This window comes from Mixophyes fleayi, chromosome 6, assembly GCF_038048845.1.
Source record: "Mixophyes fleayi isolate aMixFle1 chromosome 6, aMixFle1.hap1, whole genome shotgun sequence".
Classification (NCBI taxonomy): domain Eukaryota; kingdom Metazoa; phylum Chordata; class Amphibia; order Anura; family Limnodynastidae; genus Mixophyes; species Mixophyes fleayi.
In genome coordinates, this window is record NC_134407.1 from 32,260,291 (window position 1) to 32,281,673 (window position 21,383).

General features: G+C 40.5%; 1 protein-coding gene and 1 pseudogene across 1 annotated transcript; one reads left to right on the forward strand and one right to left on the reverse strand.

The window, feature by feature from the left end:
- Window positions 1-767: 767 nt before the first annotated feature.
- Window positions 768-19,815, reverse strand: LOC142160999 (glutathione S-transferase omega-1-like). Its single transcript, XM_075216188.1, has 6 exons — window positions 19,578-19,815; window positions 13,427-13,535; window positions 6,072-6,294; window positions 3,489-3,590; window positions 2,093-2,190; window positions 768-1,411 (listed from the first exon to the last, which is right to left on the reverse strand). The coding sequence occupies exons 1-6, from the start codon at window positions 19,606-19,608 to the stop codon at window positions 1,231-1,233; spliced, it is 744 nt and encodes a 247-aa protein (XP_075072289.1). The 5' UTR covers window positions 19,609-19,815; the 3' UTR covers window positions 768-1,230.
- On the forward strand, window positions 11,554-11,671 carry LOC142095574 (5S ribosomal RNA; annotated as a pseudogene).
- Window positions 19,816-21,383: the final 1,568 nt, after the last annotated feature.

A 21,383-nucleotide genomic window follows, 5' to 3' on the forward strand; every position in this document is an offset into this window, starting at 1 on the left:
TACACTGACTCTGTAGAAAAACTCTTCCGGCTGCATCCACCAGTCGCGGCACCTTATACTATATAATGTCACTGTCAGTGAGGAGCGGCGCAGAGAGGAGCAAGAAGACTGAAGAAAAGAGGACAGAAGAGGAAAAGAAGAGGATAAGGTCATAGGAAGGTAAATAAGGAACGGAGGGGGGGGGGCAGTTTGATAAAGGGGCAACAGTATTATGAAGGGGCAACAGTCTTATCAAGGGGCACAGTGTAATAAAGAGGAAACAGTGTGATGGAAAAGTAAACGTGTAATGAAGGAGGGCACAGTGTGATGAAGGAGGGGACAGTGTGATGGAAGGGGGACAGTGTGATGGAAGGGGCACAGTGTGATGGAGGGTGCACAGTGTAATGAAGGAGGGCACAGTGTGATGAAGGAGGGGACAGTGTGATGGAAGGGGGACAGTGTGATGGAAGGGGCACAGTGTGATGGAGGGTGCACAGTGTAATGAAGGAGGGCACAGTGTGATGAAGGAGAGGACAGTGTGATGGAAGGGGGACAGTGTGATGGAAGGGGCACAGTGTGATGGAGAGTGCACATTGTAATGAAGGAGGGGGCACAGTGTAATGAAGCAGAAGTCACAGTGTGATGAAAAAGGGCACTGTGTGATGATGAAGGGGGGCATTTTTTGTCTTCTATATTTCTCACCAATATAATTTGCCAAAAATGTAAAATTGGATTACAAATAATACATATTCTTCATTTTTATTATTCATGTAGCAATAAACGTTTGCTGTTTAATGTATTTATTTGTATAACTCACTTTATTAAAGGTTAGTATATGATTAGTATTAAAAGATGAAAAGCATTATTGAATGAACAAATAATTTATAAAAGAGGAGGGTGCCAGACATGCTAGCACCGGCCCTTGCCCTCAGGATTAGGTTTGAGAATCCAAAGTGATGTCACACAATTGTGGGGTAAATTTTGAGAGTACCTCCTGCCTCAGTGAGGTCACTGGTTCTCACTGAATTCAATGGCTGCATTCTCAAGAATATGCTCAGCTCACAATTATTTGACCAGAATTCATTTGAGAAACTAAACACTTACTTGCACAACAACTGGGAAATAAGGGATGTTTCAATATTTGAAAGTGTTTATTACACCACGACCTTCAGGAATTAAATACTTTTGGTGGAATAAAAAAAAATACAGAAAATTTTACTCAACTATAGTCTTCAAAACAAAGTCTCCAGGTCACAGTTTAGGCCCTGGTGATCTTATATCAAGGCCGTAATCAACAGCTTCTAAGTTGCCCTGAGAGTAGAGTTTGAAAAAATTTAAGATAACTTCTGGTTCAGTATAGGTCTCCTTCACGGCTGGGTCCTGCATCATGAGATTGTACCAGGCACCGATGTGTGGGGTCTTCTCCAAATATCTACAGAGTGGAGAATAAAAATAGTAAGTAACCTCCATAAAAGGCTCTACTCCCCTTCCCCTTCTCACCCCCAAAACATTGGAATCAAATATCGTTTTTAATGGGGGGTTTTGTTTTATTATCTATTTAAGGTCCAGTGACTGCCACCATATTTTTTATTTACTGACCAATTATATACAGTAAATATGATAGGTTATCAAAGTAAAGCAAGAAATATGAAGTTTGGGAATATACTTTATATGATTTGTAGTGTTGACATATTCACTTGCTCTAGTTTTGCTATATGGAAATAGCCAATCAATAAAACGTTTATACACACTATACCATACTTGCCAACTCTCCCGGAATCCCGGGAGAGCAGGCAAATATCCCACAAACGGCCTCTTGCCGTCAAAATGACGCGATTCACGGTGAATCGCGTCATTTTGACCCTGCCCCCCCCCCCGCGACAAAAACAGCATTTTGTCACGGTGGCGGGGCCAAAATGACACGAATCGCCGTGCCCCTCCCGCACCCCAACCATGCCCCCCTGCCTGGGATCTCACGGAAAGACCTCTTAAAAGGTTGGCAAGTATGCACTATACCTCTGCTTAATTAAGGAGTGCAATGATAGAATACAATTGAAAACCTGGTGTGGTAATTATAAAGATATATAATATATTGTATATAGTTTGCGCTTACTCTTTAGCATCAAAAATGTTGAACCAGGGCCAGATCATGTAATCAATCATAGACACAGATTTTCCACTGAAGTATGGCGTTCCCTTTTTAGCCAACAGCTGAAAATCAGAATCAACAGTTAGACTTTGATATTTTACAATTACTTATTTCAAACGGTTGTGAAAATTTAGAGAAAAAACAACCAGTATTTAACAAAAAACAATCAAGTTAGGAGTACAACAGTAAACACATATTAACAATATTTACATGATAGCAGCCAAAAATATGAGTATTATTAAGGTAAAGAAGTCTAACCAATATAAAAAGCTAAGGCAGCCAGGGCATGCTGGCACTTGTGGTTCTCCAAGTGTCAGCATGCCCTGGCTGCCATGAGTATGCTGGTGCTTGTAGTTCTACAAGCACCAGCATGCCCAGACTTAATGGCAGCACAGGCTGGCTGGGAGTTGTAGTTACACAAAGTAAAATAGTGTTTTTCACAGTTTTTCTTTTACACACACTTTATTAATCAACACCAGGGGTGTGGGAAGAGCCCTAGGGCTTTCAGCACAGGGCTGGAGAGGGGCTCGCACATTTCTTTGGCGGACCCCACTCCCTAGGGAGTCCAGACCCGTGCTTAACAGCCTGGGGTTGGTTTGTCATTATGACAGGTGGACCCTCTGCTGCAGTTTTCCCTGCTATAGTGTCACCCCAGCTGGTGTGCCTAGTGCTGGTTTGCACAAAATTGGGTGGACCCCACGCTCCCCCCGCCCCCCTTGATTTTGTGACTACCAGCACTAGGGTTAATATCACTAGTAGGGGGGAACCCCACACATTTTTTTTTTTTTTTTAAATCTATTTCTAAACACGTATAGAGCTGGCAGGTTGTCCGGTTATAATGCAGAGCTGAAGCAAAAGATACGGCAGAAAATCAGGTTACTCTGATGGCCGTAGAGCTGGATACGGCCGTGGCTGCGTGCGCTTGAGTTTGGATGCCTCTAGTGTACATTCCTACGGCAACATGCCCCTTCCCCACCCAGGCCACACCCTGATGTAGTAGGTTGTAGTAAGTGTCCCTTGCGGCGACCAGTGCACAGAACAGGCCGGGCATTTACGGCCGTATCTGCCGTTTCTGGGCATTCGCAGAGTGATTTAGCGTTTGATACGCTCAAAATCGACAGATATGTGCCTTGATGAAGCAGGCCCTGAAGACATACATTTGTGTAGCAACTAATGACAATGTACAATTAATTGACAATGTGCAAATAATGACAATGTAGCATTGTCAGTGCACTAGGAACCAATGATATCACGTATTGTGGCTGCATTCTCACAAAAATTCCTACAGGCCACAAAGTTGCTGCCTCCACAGTGTATAATTATTCCATTTTAAAATTGGTGGAAAAAAAAATCTCGTTACCTCTTCAAGTTTTGTAAATTTCTCCAAAAACTGTGCCTTTAATTCAGTTGTATCTCTATTTTTCCGCTTTGCAAAAATAATCTTGTACAACACAGATGTGATCTGTACAAAAACAATACAGGACTTTAGTAGGTTGCAGAAGATCCGACTGTTGGCTATGGGTATCAGTGTTTCTTATTACAGGCTATAAACAGACAGGGCATGATAACAGGAACATAAAACAGACAAATAGTTGCTGGGTAATATTAATGAGCCACTACATCCAAAATACAATTTGAACCAATGTTAAAAAGGGGCAACACATACAAAACTGCATTACGTATAAACTGTAGCGTTTGTGGGAAAAGCAAAGAGACAATTGAAGATTCGTAGATTGGAACATAATAATAATAATAGTTTGAAACAGAGTCCCAAAACACTTTTCAGAATATCAGAACTCTAAGCCAGAAAATGTAAAATTTAAGACCATTGAACATGTTAATTTAAACGTCTCAATTTAGCAAACGGAAACATTTTGGTTTTGTTCTTTGGATATTTTTGCAGCAAAGGGGTTAAATAAAGGCTGTGAAATTGGCCCATTTCTTTAAGTCACTGTGTAATCGTTTTATCTCTACCCCAATATTATTATATAGATTGGCCTAAATTATAGACGATTTACAGGTATATTTCTGTGTGTTGGATTATATATATTACGGCCAGATATAATTTTTTATCAGCTTCCTCAATTTCAAAGTATTTTTTATAATTATTTATACATTCTAATGCTATATGTTCCTTTTTTTTTTTTTTAAAAAAAACACATTTATAGTTGAAGTTATAATACACAAATTTTTGTTTTTAATATCCAATATGTAAAATTTAGGACATTAAATTATGCTGGGTACACACTACAGAAAATAACTACAGATGCGATTTTTGTAACGATTTTACTGATTGAAAAGTCCCTATGAGCATGCAGATTCATGTGTACACACCTACACGATTTACCGTCAGATCAGTGCTCTTCATCTGTCATAACCAGCTACTGAAAAGATGGTGACTCTGTACACTCCATAGAGATCTGCCTACACTTCTGGTTGTGAGTGCACATACACATTTGCCCAACATCGTTCCATCGTTGATCGTGATTTTTAGGAAGTTTATAAAGCTAAATCAAACAATACAATGTGCTTTGGTGCCATAAAACATGATTGTGGGAGTGTACACACTAATACGATATCTTACGAAATGGTTATTTACTGTGCGATCGACACGATGATTGGATAAAAAAACTGTAGTGCGTACCCAGCTTTACTCACTTCCTCAAGTTACTTTGTGATTACATTTATTAACAGATAAGGTGTTTGAAGCTTATGATTGGCCGAGACGCCGACAACAACCAATTGTTATTCGCTTTTCATTGGTGGGATTACACAGACCCAATCCCTTGGCTGAGAGAAATTATTTATTTTAAATAGGAATTTATTTAAAAATGAGACTATATTATTACATTCAGCTTAATCCACACAAATATTGGTAGCTGTTATTTTGGAAGGGCACAAAATAGATTAAAGATGATGGGCCTGATTCATCTTCACAGGTGCATTCAATTCATGGTCAAACGCAAATGATTCTTTCGACTGTCTATAACTAACGGGCGGACACACCTAGGCAATGTACAGGAAGGGCGTGACGAGGATGAGCGCACTCACATTTGCCCGACTCACACTCCGGACATCTCTAAGCGCCGTGTTTTTTACTGTATCACTTGCATACAGGGCCGGTGTAAGTGCCGACTGATAGCGATGACTGATACTGAAACCTGACACGCATGAATGCCACAAGTGGAAGTAAGAGAAACTTATCAAAATGAATTTGATGTACAGTGGGTATTAAGGACATCCTGATTTATGTATTTCATGTAAAATTAAATCTTTAAAAAATATATATTTTTTTACATTTATTTTTTATTAATGATTATACCATTAAGAGTTGTCAATCTACTTAATAGCTTGGTTTTTCCGCATGCGTTCTGATGGGAATTTATGCTACACATATGCATGTGCGTATCCTGCACTGTGTTCGTCTGTCTACATACGGCAAGTAACGCATAGCCAGAGCGTATTTATATCCATAGTCAAATGGAGACGTATCTTGAGATCTGCTTGTATTGAATACAGGTGGACGTGCGTGCATCTAACGTACATTTTTTTCAACTGCAAATTGTGTTCGCATTTCTTTCCAAGATGAATCAGGCCCATTATATTTCCAATATATGTAACAATACTAGTACAATACTGATCTTTCTGGATTATGGCTTTACGGATAACAGGTCCCATAGCCATGCGATAAACATTTGGAGTCCAAGCAAGGCTCAATAGGTTGTCCACATGTTGGACCTCAATGTAGCTGAAATGTGTGAATTAGACAGGTGTACTAAAATAGGAATCAATATATAACAAAAAAAAAATAATAGGCACATCACTCTTCAGCGCACCTGTGAATGATCCTGTATCAGTAGCTTGCATTCTGAGGTAGGAACCCTAATAACCCTCCCATCTTCCCACCCCAGCAAAATAATGTAAGGATTCCAGTTCCTCCTACCGTGGAGAAATGCTCCAATATCATCTTCTGCTGTGCCTTTATATAAGGGTCAGCTGGAGTCAGCTTAATCCCAGGAAAGGCTTCATCCAGGTAGTCACAAACAATTGGAGATTCATAAATGATTTTACCATCTGAAGTTTCAAGAGCAGGTACCAGACCCAGAGGGCTTTTCTCAAAAAACCAGTCCGGCTTGCTCTTTAAATTAATGTTCACAACTTCATGCCTAAACAGAGAAAATAAATAGGTTTTTTTTGCCAAAGTAAAATTATATTTTATAAACATGTACATTACAGGGGGAAAATTTATTCAAAATTATATGCAATAGATCCACTGAGGAATATGTAAAACAAAAACATAAAAGATGGGTTTTAGAAAAAATATTTTTTACAGCAATAAAAGTGTTGCATGCTAATAATGTATGTTTAAATGTCATTGTTATGTAACACCCGTTTCCCTTGCACTCTGTAATGGGTGGTGAAATGTTATCACTTTATCTTCAGTGCCTGCACCCTAGTCTTCTACACAGTATGGTGGGATGCGGATTGTAACTGAATCCACCAGGGGTTGACTAGGGAAGCCCTTGTACCCGACCACACTAACCCTCTGAATAATAATTGACCACACACTTTGGTTACAGACAATCAACTGGCTGTTTATTTTGGGGAAAGTAAATGGGTAAGGTATATTTAAATATGGGGAGATTCTGGTTGGGATAAGTGGGGCAACGGGTATGATAATAATTCAAGGCAACAGTACAGCAATAGCGAACAAACAAGATGGCCATCACACGTGCATTCTCTGGCACCCAAACTCTCCCACAACGCGCTCACGCACAGGGTGAGGAACATAAATCAACAAAGATTTAACACAATAATCACAGTCTTGCCAATATTAAGTAGTTTGTGAGATTTACTAGTTAACATCGGTGCACCTGTAGAAACGTTGGTAACTTGCATTAGATCTCTGATACTTGAAATGTCTATATCTCTCTCAGGTGACACAGTCTCTGGTATATGTACAGATTTATGCAAGGAGGTCTAATTTATGGAATTAGAGGTATAGTGTTCTTTTCTTAATGTAGCATTATTGGTCTCACAGTATTTGGTTTGTTACTACTTATCTCTTTCCCTCTGGATGAAGAAGAAGGTCTCAGCCACTCTTGGACTACCTGCAAGCTTGATCTTGCTAGCTGTTCCTCTCTTTTCACACGCAATTTGCTAATAGCGGGAGACTCCATCTCCGCACATAGGCTCACTTTGCTCTCAGGTTGCTTGATAGCTGATTCTCTGCAGGGATCCAGCTACAAGACTTTACTGTGCAGAGCTACAACCAGCATATCTTTCCATAACTCTGATTTATCTCTTTTTGTTTGCACACTCTTTCTTTCCCGCAGACTCTCCTATCCGACCTCACTGCTTCCACTGCCGCTGTCACAACCTCAGGCTGCCAGCACCTCTTCCCTGTCAGCTTTCTCCTTCCTTCCTGTCTCTCCTTCCAGCTCAAACTCACTGTCAGGACTGATCTCTGCTTCACCCTGCATTTCCATAGCAACATGAGCTCCTGGCTGTTCAGCATAAGACAATCTGGTTACAGATCATTTCATAAAAACAATTGTAGATGAAACCCAAGTGAGGCACAACTTTGCGCTTTTATCCCCACAAAACAAAGGTATTTGCCCTTTAAAATACAGGCTCCACCTGTGCTACATAACTAATTATGAAAGTGATGTATGATGTAATATATAGTCAGAAAAGGCAAAACACAACTGGGTATGAGTAATACCCCATTCACACTGACGCAAAAACCTGGATTATTGCCGGGGCAAGCACCGACAACCCGGTTCGAGGCTGAGTGTTAACGGGTCCCCCTGTTAATTCCCGGGTTGGATTATCCAGAAATTAGACCCGAGTCTTTTGGAAGGTTATTCCCGGGTCCAAGCCGGGTAGCCTCCAGTCTGAAGGGAGAGACCCGGGTCTCACCAAAAGCTATTGAAAACATAAAAAAAAAAAAAAAAAGGAAAAACTTACATCACAAGAAGAGCCAATCAAAGCTCCTCTTGTGATGTTGCCATGGAGACCCGGGCAGACTCAGGTTCAGTGTAAGCGCGGTCAGACCGGGAATTTTCCGGGGTGGGAGGCTCTGTCTCCCAGCAATATCCTGGGTTCACATACCCGGGATATTGCAGTGGCGGCAATGTGAAAGTGGTATAATTTGTCTAACAAGCTCAAAATGATTGTCCAGATATGCCTGGAGAATAGATCAGAGTAGATGCGGGCTGTTTTATATGCATCCGCTGCTGTGTATTAAGACTTCGTTAGAAATCCACATTCTAGATTAGACTAGAACTGTACTAGACTCAAAGGTTCATGGTGGGGAGCATTAATTTGATACTTTTTCCTGTACATAAATGTATAGCTTATTACATGCATATCTTACTTCATAGTGGAAAGATTAGGCAGAGCACAGGACAGACGTTACAGTTTGAGAAATGAGGAACAAGCTTATAAGGCTGCAGCTAAGAGATAGGAGAAGTTCTGATTTTAGGGCATGTTTATATGTAGAGTAGAGCACTTTCTAATATGTATCTAGAACAGAATAAGACCCTGCTATTTCTATCAAGGATTTTGGAAGAGCAGTGTGTTGGAGGATCCTATAAAGCTCTATGGAAGCACTGTTATAGTACCCCTATAAAGCTCTATGGAAGCACGACTATGGATGGCTGGCAGTGTGCTTTAACAAGAGAGAGCCTGATCTCAGACACAGGTAACAGGAGTTTGGTGGAGGAGGCCATTTGCTATACACGGGACACAGGATTGATTAAGGACTCATATAGTAGAGGTAACGGACCTTGGAAGGTTTGTTAAGTACAAATATAAAGATTTCTCATCTAAAACTTACTGTAGCTAACTTTTTCATAAGCATTAAATCACCACAGAACAATCCATGATATATTATTAAAGATTATCAATCAACTAAAAACACTGTTCAAACACATGAGGAGATAGAACTGCAATTTCCACAGCTCTATACTTTGTCAAGTAATAATATTGGACATTGCGACTTTAAAGGGGGATCTCAACCTAACCCACAAAATTCCTGAAAATGTGGGTATTTGTCTCTTGATACCTCTCCCCATTTCATTTTCTTTGTTATATGTAGCCCCCCAACACATGGGACTTGATGCCAAGTACATCAGAGAGAGCAGGGAGAAATGTAAAATTGTCAGTGTAGGGATGTCACTGTATCTGCCACCTAATTGGTTAAATATTATAATATGGAACCGCGCTCTCCTCCCAAGGTTTGTGAGAGCTGCACCTGCTAAGGGTATCCCTCCCTTTGGAATAAATCTAGAATTTTATAATGCTGGGCGCTCATCAAATGTTTTACCTAAAAATGCAGACCTAGTGATCCAATGATGTTATAAAACCAATCAATAGATAGTTGCTAACATTTATTAAAATACAATAAAAATACAATAAAGGTACAATAAAGGTATAATCACGTGTTACCATGAATATATGGCTAATGAATAATGGAATAATGATATGTACATTAAATGGGATTAATATCACTTGAATTAATAACGTGATCTACACAATAATGTACATGATATCAACCTGACTGCATACCGAACAGATAAATTCATAGACAATAAATGAATAACATTAAAGTAACTCTATCAAAAATAGTCCATATATCACAGTTCTATTTATCCGGATTGGTGATGCGTGCTGCTGAGGATACATACCCCATAATAAAATTGTAAATATAAATATAAATATAAACAGTCCTCATGAGGGTTGTAAACTTTCGATTCAGAGAGATCCGTCACGCTTACATACATGTATCAAAAATGATGAATGAATCAGACAATTAGTTGTATAGATCCATGCGAAAATGATACTTGCGGTTTGAAGTTTACCGGGTGTAGGGTTCAACCTTTGCAATAAATCCAGTATAATGTCCCAATGATAGACAGACATACAAAATATCAGCTGGTCCAAAAATGAAAAAAGGAGATAGTTCAGCAGCGGGTGATCACGCCGCTGCTGTTAGCGGCTAACGGTGCATTCCACTGTGGAGCGCAAACGCACTTCCCCCCCTTGGTATGAGGGGAACTACTATTTGCAGGTTCGCACCCAGCTATGCGAATCTCTATATGAGTTATTGGGAGAACGGATTCATTTGGACCCAACATAGCTGGAGTGCGAACCTGGTACTCTGGAGGCGATACATTGATGATATTTTGATAATCTGGAAAGGGACAGAACAAGCCCTACTTCAATTTCTTGGATATATTAATGATAATGAGTTTGGGTTAAAATTTGTGGCTAATTTTAGTCAATCATCTATACAATTTTTAGACCTCGAGATTTTTATCAAAGAGAACAAACTAATGACAAAAACATACCGAAAAGCAGTTGACATCAACAGTTTTATCTTGGCAAATAGCAGTCATCATCCGAACTGGCTACGCAGTATACCATTTAGTCAGTTCACTCGTGTTAGACGTAACTGTACAGCAATAGAAGACTTTATTGAACAAGGTAAAGAAATGCAGCAACAATTTATTGACAAGAAATATGATCCTCACATAGTTGGCCAAGCCTTTAATAAACTTCAGGATACTGATAGGAGTCAGTTACTTAAATATAAAAACAAAAGTATTAGTGGTAAGGAAGAATCTACACGATCCACTACACTGAATAACGATAGGATATTCTTTGTGTCAAACTATTCCCAGGAATCAGATAAAATTAGACGAATCATCCAAAAGCATTGGTACATTCTACAACAGGATGACCTATTGGGGTCTATATTACCAGCAAAACCCTGTATGTCCTTTAGGAATGCCCCTGACTTCAAACAAAAACTAACTTCCAGCTATATCCCCAAAGAAGAACCTAAAAAGACTGGTAACTGGCTACATAACACCAAAAAAGGATTCTATTACTGTGGACAGTGCTCGAACTGCACAAGATTAAGGTGCAGGAGCACTAGGCCAATCACAGAGTATCACTCTGAGGTCAGTGGCAAAACATATCAGATAAAGGAATTCATTACCTGTAATAGTAGGTACGTTATTTACCTACTACAATGTAGTTGTGGCAAACAATATGTAGGTAGAACCATTAGACTCTTAAAGGAAAGGATTAGAGAACATCTGAGGAACATCACTATTGGGTTTGAAAACCATCATGTGTCTAAGCACTTTAAAGACGCACACAGCTGCCAGTATGAAGGGATGTCATTTATTGGAATCAAGAAAATTAATAAAAATTGGAGAGGAGGGAACTTGACGAAATACCTAAATAAAGAGGAAACTAAGGCCATTTATTATCTGAAGACATTGGCACCCAAAGGTCTCAATATCGAATTCGACCTTTCTTTGTGATGAATTTACATATTCCAGCCATATTCCACATGGATAGATGGGAAAGTGTACAGGGGGCATGGTAAAAGTGGGTAGTGGGATCTCTGAATTTACAGCCATACCTCTCTGGCTATGCCCAATCCCAGCCGACCTTGGAAGCCAAGCAGAGAGGGCCAGGTAAGTAATGGGATAGGAGACTACCTATGAATACCCGGTGCTGTAGGTTCCTTTCCCATCCCTCACGCTCTCCATTGTTATCTGCACTATGCCCAGACAAAAAGAAGTGGATTTATAAGAGAAATCAGACTATAGAACATGGGATCCTCTTAAATGTTATCTTATCACTGTCCAATATCATACTCGTTCCCTCAATCTTCATTATGAGTCACCATGACTAGACTGTACAGAAAATATATACCATTAGGTCCAAAAGGATCATGTAACAGTAATAGGTTATCTTAACATCTTGTCATTTATGAAAATGGTTTCCTTATGACATTGTAAATAGACTCTGTTTCCATTGGTAAATCTTTGCTGTGCTTTTTATGTTTATATATTATTTATTTTATTTTTATTTTTATTTTAATTCATTTTTATTTTATTTTTATTTTTATTTTAGTTAATATTTGTATAACATCATTGCAATGAGGTAATTTGAGACAACTATAATATGATTATGCACACTGTCTATTGCTGCACGATTTTGGGGATGTATATAACATAGTAAGAATATTATGCTGATTGATGCAACCATTAAGAATATATTGCAATTTGTACACAATGAGCCGCTTAATGCGGAGAACAGAGACTTAAGCATGTTAGATTTGGGAACCTATCAGGTTCAATCCCAGCATATTTAAACCACAGGATTACAGATGTTAACAATAGCCCTTGAGAAAGTCCGGAGCAGGACGAAACGCGTTGGGAATCCACCCATTATCATTCTATTGGCCTAAAGCACTATCCGGAAGTGACGTCAATACCGGAAGTGCGTTTGCGCTCCACAGTGGAACGCACCGTTAGCCGCTAACAGCAGCGGCGTGATCACCCGCTGCTGAACTATCTCCTTTTTTCATTTTTGGACCAGCTGATATTTTGTATGTCTGTCTATCATTGGGACATTATACTGGATTTATTGCAAAGGTTGAACCCTACACCCGGTAAACTTCAAACCGCAAGTATCATTTTCGCATGGATCTATACAACTAATTGTCTGATTCATTCATCATTTTTGATACATGTATGTAAGCGTGACGGATCTCTCTGAATCGAAAGTTTACAACCCTCATGAGGACTGTTTATATTTATATTTATATTTACAATTTTATTATGGGGTATGTATCCTCAGCAGCACGCATCACCAATCCGGATAAATAGAACTGTGATATATGGACTATTTTTGATAGAGTTACTTTAATGTTATTCATTTATTGTCTATGAATTTATCTGTTCGGTATGCAGTCAGGTTGATATCATGTACATTATTGTGTAGATCACGTTATTAATTCAAGTGATATTAATCCCATTTAATGTACATATCATTATTCCATTATTCATTAGCCATATATTCATGGTAACACGTGATTATACCTTTATTGTACCTTTATTGTATTTTTATTGTATTTTAATAAATGTTAGCAACTATCTATTGATTGGTTTTATAACATCATTGGATCACTAGGTCTGCATTTTTAGGTAAAACATTTAATGAGCGCCCAGCATTATAAAACCTAATTGGTTGACTGCAACACCCCTCCTACGAGGAGCCACCTGCACTGAAACCCCTCCTCCAACAGTATTTGCAGATCTCCCTGCTTTCCCTATGATGATGCCTTAAACAGAACTAAGATTTCAATTGCTTTATAGAAATAGGTAAAATAAAAACATATTGTTTTGATGTAACCCAAAACAGATTTAAAAAGAACCGAATGAGGTCAAACTAAACATTTACATCAAAGGGTAATGTATTTTAAGGGCTTACTTGATTCCCTTGGCAAGAAGGACGAGCCTTGCTCTCTGGGCAAAGGGGCAAAATCTCATGCTGTAAAGTCGAATGATGCCCTCAGGTACTGGCCCCGGTGCATCACTGCCTGAAATAAATAGCTTTCATTCAGTAAGTGTATTATAGAAACATGGCAGAAAGCAACATGCAGAAAAGTCTTATTAGATGTTCCATATAATGCTAACATTATAATCGCTATTATGAAATAGATTCCCTTAAGAGACAAAAAGACTTCAGTATTTCTTTTAAGGCTCATTCACATGGTTGACGCGTTACCGCAGCTCAGTGTGAACATGCAGGAGTTGTTGCCATACAGATTAATATCCCTTGTGATGCCTGCATTTCTAAGGTGACTTATAACCAGAGAGCCATGTGAACAAGCACTTTGCTGTCTGCTGGTGACGATGAATTAAACCGCACCCCTAGCATATACAGCAATACCTCACCTCAGCTAACCTCCCTTCCAACACATGAATAACTAGAAAGGACTACAACTCCATCCTAAACTAAACCCTTATTTATATGACTGACTATCTAGCAAAATTGTCATCTTAGGGGATATCAGGATCTAAAGCTTCACAGCAATAATAACTTCAATTGCCTCCATTATTTTAATGATCAGAAAAGATAGTTATTTAGCATTCAAAAAACACCTCCATCACATTGATCTATTGATAATATATACATCAACTTTTATTTACTAAATAATTTTGAATTGGACTTGTTTTATTTATATTTACATTTTTATGAAGCATAATGTTTTTGCATCTATGGACACTGAAGAGCTTAGCCTTATGCAGTTAGGAGCATACCGTCTTTCTTCAGAGGAAAAGACCAGAAGACAGACTTAAGGTCCGTCTTCAATGGTCACTTTTTCGGCTCCTGTCCTATCAAGTCAGGAAAAGAGCAGGCCTAGGAAATAAGGGGGAGGTTCGCCTAGGTCTGCAGATCATCTCTTCCAAAAATGTGGACACGTCGCTCACAGTGCTTGTTCTGTTGCTGTTTCAGCTTTTGTGGATAGTGGTGCCGCTGGTAAATTTCTGGACATTTGCTCATTCTTATATGAAGCTTGATTCTGCTATCACTACCTGTGGTTTGGATGGGGGTCCATTGCCTGGCGGGAAAATTGTTTACATAACACCTCTGCTGCAGTTAACTGTGGGTGCTCTTCACTCAGAAACCCTGCCATTTTACCTCATTAATTGTCCATCTGTTCCGTTAATATTAGGCAATCCTTGGCTCTCTCTCCATAACCCTGTAGTGGATCGGGTTAAAGGGGAGATTACTCAATGGAGTTCCCACTTCTCGCAGTCCTGTTTGACCTCTCCCTTCCGGATTCTGCTACTTGTTTCTGATCAGCTTCCTCCCCAATACCACGAACTCCAGGATGTGTTTTCTAAAAAAAAGCGGCTGACTCTCTGCCTCCACTCCGTGATTTTGATTAATTTAATTCCAAAGGGATTAATTTAATTCCAAAGGGAGGTTGTATTCGCTCTCTAGTCCAGAGCCCAAGGCCATGCAGGAGTATGTGGAGGAAAATCTGTAAAAGGGCTTTATTATACCTTCTAAATCCCCAGTAAGAGCTGGATGTTTCTTTGTATCAAAAAAAGAAGGTGGATTGCGGCCTTATATTGATTTTCGGGGCCACGATTAAAAACACCTATCCTCTTCCTCTCATCTCCCTGTTATTTGATCAATTAAAGACTGCTACCATCTTTATTAAAATTGATCTCCGCGGAGCATATAACCTTATCCGCATTAGAGAGGTGGACGAATGGAAAACGACATTCAACACACATTCTGGCCACTATGAATACATGGTCATGTCCTTCTGTCTTTGTAACGCACCCGCAGTGTTCTAGGATCTCATTAATGAAATACTCTGTTATTTTCTTGGCAAATTTATTGTTGTATATTTGGATGATATGCTTTGTCGCTACATTGGGTCCATGTTAAAAAGGTCCTCAAAAAACTTTGTGATCACCATCTCTTTGCCAAACTGGAGAACTGCGAATTCGAAGTACAGAAAGTATCATTTTTGGAGTACATGATTTCCTCTACTGGTTTATCTAACAATCTTAAAGCCATCCAGAGGTTCTTGGGCTTCGCAATTATAGAACATTTATTCGTCGGTTCTCAGATCTAGTAGCTCCTATTGTCGCTCTTACCCGTAAGGGAATGGATCCCAGTAATTGGTCCTTTCAGGTGGTAACCGCATTTGAACCCCTCAAAAGGGCATTCCTCTCTGCTTCTGTCCTCAGACACCCTAATCTGGGTGTACCCTTTGTATTAGAGGTTGATGCCTGTGATGTAGGAGCTGGCGCTGTCCTTTCTCAGAAGGATCCTCATACTCACCATTTGCATCCCTGTGCATATTTTTCCTGTAAATTTACTGTCGCAGAGACCAATTATGATGTAGGCAATCAGGAACTTCTAGCAATCAAATGGGCCTTTGAAGAATGGAGTTTTTGGCTGGAGGGAGCTATTCATGTAATCTTTGTTATAACTGATCACAAAAACCTCCAGTAGATTGAGTCCGCGAAGAGGTTGCACCCCAGACAGGCCCACTGGGCACTCCTTTTTACCCGTTTCAATTTCTTTAGTACCTACAGACCCGGATCCAAAAATATCAAGGCAGATGCCTTATGAAGAAGTTTTATTTCACATCATGTACCTGCTTCTGAACCACTGCCTATTATTTCACTATCTGTTATTCATGCTGGTTTAACTCAAGACTTGGGAGTAAAGCTGCGTAGATTTAAAAAATTGGCTCCTGCATAGACTCAAGCAAACCACCTGTTTGTTCCCGTCCACTTAAAAAAGGCGGTTCTCTCTGAAGCTCATGACAACAAGACCATGGGGCATCCTGGTATCTCCAAGACTGTGGAGATTATTTCACGTTCTGTATGGTGGCCTTCCTTGTTCTCAGATGTCAGGAATTTTGTTCTGTCTTGTGAGAAATGTTAAAAGAACAAAATTCCCAGGAGTTGCCCTTCAGGCCAGCTAGTACCGCTGTCTATCCCTTCTAAACCTTGGACGCACTTGTCTATGGACTTCACTATAGACCTTCCATCTTCCGCAGGGCACAACACTATATGGGTTGTTGTCGACCGATTCAGTAAAATGTCTCATTTTATTCCTTTGATTGGACTTCCTAGTGCACAGACTCTAGCTTCACTCTTTGTTCAACATATCTTTCGACTCCACGGCCTTCCCACAGACATTGTCTTGGATTGTGGCGTCGCACAATTTTGGAAATCTTTTTGTACATTCCTCAGGATTAACATCAGCCTTTCATCTGCATACCATCCACAGTCAAACAGACAGACGGAAAGGGTTCATCAGTCCCTGGAACAGTTTTTACGATTGTATACTTCAGAATTCCACGATAACTGGTCATCTTTATTACCATGGGCATAATTTGCATATAATAATTCATCTCATTCCTCTATTCGCACATCTCCATTCTACTACAGTTTTGCGTTCCACCCAAGGTTCAATTCTCTATCTTCCCTCCGCCCCTCTGGTCTTCCGGAAATATGTTCCACAACTAATAATCTCAAGACCATCTGGAAAAAAGTTCAGTCTGCCTTGATGCGGGCCTCGTTTCATTCAAAGACATTTGCTGACCGTCATCGGACAACTTGTTCTTTCAAAGTAGGTCAGAAAGTCTGGCTCTTTACTCGTAACATTAAGCTCAGACAACCCTGTAAAAAACTCAAGCCTTAGTTCATTGGACCCTTCTCTCTCATCAAACAAGTCAATCCTGTGGCCTTCAGGTTAAAACTTCCTCGTTCATTGAGAATTCACTGTTCCCTTCTCAAACCGGTGTTCAACTCAAGTCAGTTTAGGTGTCTGCAGCCACTGAGAACTCAATCTCTTAATATGGATGGACGTCAGGGATTCGTGATTGAAAATATTCTCGATTCCAAAAGAGTTCAAGGGCAAGTCCATTTTTTGGTGCACTGGAAAAATTGCGGTCTGAAGGAGAGATCTTGGGTCTCACGGAAACTCCTACACATTGACAAGCTCCTTAGGAAATTCTGTTACAAGCAGCGGTTCACCACCACTCGCTCTGACCTGCATCCTGGCTGTCATGACAACAACTGGATAGCTTGCGCGCACAGTAATAGTCATAGCCTGTGGACTACAATAATTACACCTGCTGGGGGCTCATTGGGATACACCTCTTCCCCCTTCCCTGATTGGTCGCCTTGAGTATTTACGGCAGGGCTTAGCCTCCCTGCCGGTTATAGTGTTGATTCTGTCTGTTGCTGACCTGCTCCTGTTCTGTTCCTGTGGATACTCTGTCTCTCTGTTATTGAACCTCCCATTGTGACCCTAGCCTGTTTCTGGATTTTGCTTACGTTCTGGTGACCCTGACCTTTTGGCTTGCTATTCGAACACTCCTACTCGCTGTTAGCCCTGACCATTTGGCCTGTCCTCTACTTCTCTGCTTGCTTCGAACCCCTGACCTTGGCTTATGTCTGACCACCCATTATCATCTGGATCCCCTCCTCTAGCCTTGTCGCGGCGGTGTTGCTAATAAACCAGCACTACTAGAGTTAAGTCCTGGGGGCATCCAAGTACCTGTGAGCGCATCAAGCTCTACGGGAAAGGCGGCTGCTATAGACGAAGACCTCTGCCGCTGGTTCTGCAAGTTTATTACGAAACCTGCCAGCCTAACACCTGGGTGTCATTCTCCTACGCCCCTCACATTCAATCTCTTGCCCAAACCTGTCGCTTCCAGCTCCGCACCATTGCCCATATCAGATCCTTCCTTTCCCAGGATGCAGCCAGAATTGTTATGCATTCACTGATCATTTCTCGACTTGACTGCTGTCATCTTTTCCTTACTGGCCTCCCCCACTCCCATCTCACTCCTCTTCGATTTATACTTAATTCTGCAGCTAGACTTATCTTCTTCTCTCGCTGCTCCACATCTGCCTTCCCTCTCTGCCAAATATTACACTGGCTCCCCTCTCCCTCTAGAATCCACTGCTCCCTACATCTCCAACCTCATCTCCATACATATTCCCTCCCGCCCCCTCTCCGGTCGGCCAATGACTATAGCCTTTCCTCCCCTCTGGTAACTACATCTCACTCCCTTATCCAAGATTTCTCCTGTGCTGCCCCCCACCACTGGAACAATCTCCCTTTTTCTATCAGACTTTCCCCTAGCCAATATAACTTCAGTCAATGAAAACCCACTTGTTTAGAAAAACCTACCAGTCCACCACTTAAATATTTCACCATGTAGTATACCTCACCCTCTTTCATCCTCCATCTCTCCCTCTCTTGCTTCTTGCCCTCAGATCCCCTTACATTGGTTCACCCCCATGTGTCAACTGTTTGTCTGCCCCTTTCCCTTTAGATTGTATGCTAGTGAGCAGGGCCCTCTTCCCTCATGTTCTTATTACCTATAACTTTTGCTCACCAGCTACACTGTGCACCTCCTTGGGCTCTCTGCCCATTGACTCCACTCCTCCATTGTCTTTGCACCTCTTTTAGTGGCTCTAGTCGTAAGCAAGCTAATGGGCACCGGTTTCAGCCTGTGCTGAATATACCCCTTGCACCCCAGTAGCTGTGTTGAGATTTGTAGTGCTATTTGTTTACTGTATTGTACTGTTATATCATGTACTGTCTTGTTTGTTTGCCATCTGTATTGAGCTGTGGACGTCATGTGGCGCTATATAAACAAAGGTTATTAATAATAATAATAATATTAATAATAATATGACCTGCACCTCGAAGGGCTTATTGCATAACGAGCACCCAAGAGACCACCCATATTACAGCAATATACATGTAACCAGAAAGCCCCCTGTGTCCTGCTCCTCATTTGAACAGTGACTTTATTCGTAACTCTGCATCTCCTATCAGAGTCTCAGGACTGAATCTCCATATACCATCTCCTCTTTATAGCAAGGTGACACAGCAGCACCCAGCCTGTCTAGATGACCCCATTGACTGAAGTGAAATCTCATGTACTTAGTACTTTCCTTCTCATGTCCCTATCAGTGAACCATATTATACACAGTAAATCTTATCTGCACCGAGGTCAGTGTGTCAGGAAGCTGGACTGCTCTCTCCACATACACCAGCTCAGCACTACAACCATAACACTTACCCTTCCCCAAACTTCTCTGTGAGCCGCTCATATCTGGAGACTGTCACTGCTGCCAACTAAGAGACCTGTATTACAGGAGAAGCACAGAGATTAATGACATAGGTTATGTACAGCAGTGCTCTGTATATATTCATATACCCAGCCTGACATACCAGAGGGGAAGCTGTGTGTTTAGTAACCACTTCCCTACAACATATATACATATGTCAGACCCTCCCCTTCCCACTAATGGTTAACCAGGAACACAATAAATGACAGGCACATATTTCTATATCTGCGCAGTAACTAACTGCATAACAATCTCAAGCGTTTAAGACATTTAAAAATACAGTATATTGTAAACATCACCAAATATATAGATCACATTTTAAGTATAAAATCTGAAATATCACAAACATTGAAATAATGTTGTCCATATTTTACCCAGCAAATAATTTCTTCCAGAAATCCCCCCTTTACTTACACCAAATATTCAAATTAATAAAAAACATAGGGAGTATGTAGTCTGGAACATGCTTACAACACCTACATTGTAAGGTCTTTGGGGTGGGGCCTCTTTCCTCATGTTTTAGGATCCATTGCTATTTTTTAAGTTCCATTTCATATTTATGCACTTCTGTACACCACTTTGATTTATACTCTTATTATTGCATGCTTATATTTGTACTTGTTATGGACTTTTTCATAACTTTTTTTCAGTAAGCTACTCAGATGCTCTCCGCTCCGCAGCGTCCAAACCTCGTGCACCTACATACACTATATGCACAAAGGTATTTGGCCACATCTGTTAATTATTGAATTGAGGTGTTTTTTTTTTTTTTAAATCAGATGTTTATTTATTGTGCTTTTTAAACAAAACAATAAAACAAAACAATAGAAGGAGATTAGGAAATACAAGAGTATCTGATGCAGTTCCACATATTAATAGCAACCACATAAGAGAGTATGTTTCAACAGCTAGATCGTACTTAGCTGACATAAAGGTATTGCAAAGGAACACATACGTCTTGTTTAGCAGCAGTTTTTGTGGGTACTCAAAAATACATTGAAGCATAAATAGTTATGTACTGAGTGATTGCATGAATGAATTATGGGTTGGGTCCCCCGAACTTGAACCTTTTTAAAATTAACAGCAGTGACAAACGCATAACTCTGGTGGTGGGATATAACTGTGAGAGAGCATGGTTAGAAATGTCTCACCCACTGATTCTGATGTTAAGTGGCGTATTTTCCCATTTCATCCAGGACATAACGACTCTTAATTTTATACTGACTCAAAGTCTGTTGCCAAATGTCTAATCGCATACCTCGATTTCGCCCATCTTGCCCATATCTTGTAATACTTGACATATTAACGACTGATAGGTAAATCTTTCGTCTCCCACTGCAGCGTTTACCAAACCCAGCCATGCACCAAATTCTGGCCCTTCCGCGCCATCCACTCTCTGGCAATTGCTACTTTAGCTAAGGCGAAAAGGATAAGCACATATCTGGTCGCCGACCTTCCCAACAACAAACTCCTAGACCAAAAATACATGCCTTGGGGTACAATAACGGTATGTCTCTGCCTGTGCGTTGTATACAGTCCACCACCTGTGACCAAAAATCCCCCAACACCGGGCATCCCCAGAGTAGGTGCCAGAAGTTAGCGGAGCGTCACCTGCATTTTGGGCAGTTGGAGTCAGATCTGGCACCCATCTGTAGCAACCTGCAGAGGGAATAATATACTCTGTGCAGAATATACAGCTGAACCTGTCTATATTTGGTGCATAAGGTAGCCTCACGGGCACTGTCAAGCATGTAAGT

Bases quoted from the DNA above. Each gene is read 5' to 3' on its own strand.
- LOC142160999 (XM_075216188.1), bottom strand. From the start codon at position 19,608: ATGAGCGGCTCACAGAGAAGTTTGGGGAAGG. The intron at 13,536-19,577 runs GTAAGTGTTATG...TATTTATTTCAG, and splicing joins ACAGAGAAGTTTGGGGAAGG to GCAGTGATGCACCGGGGCCA. The intron at 6,295-13,426 runs GTAAGCCCTTAA...TTCTCTGTTTAG, and splicing joins CTTCTTGCCAAGGGAATCAA to GCATGAAGTTGTGAACATTA.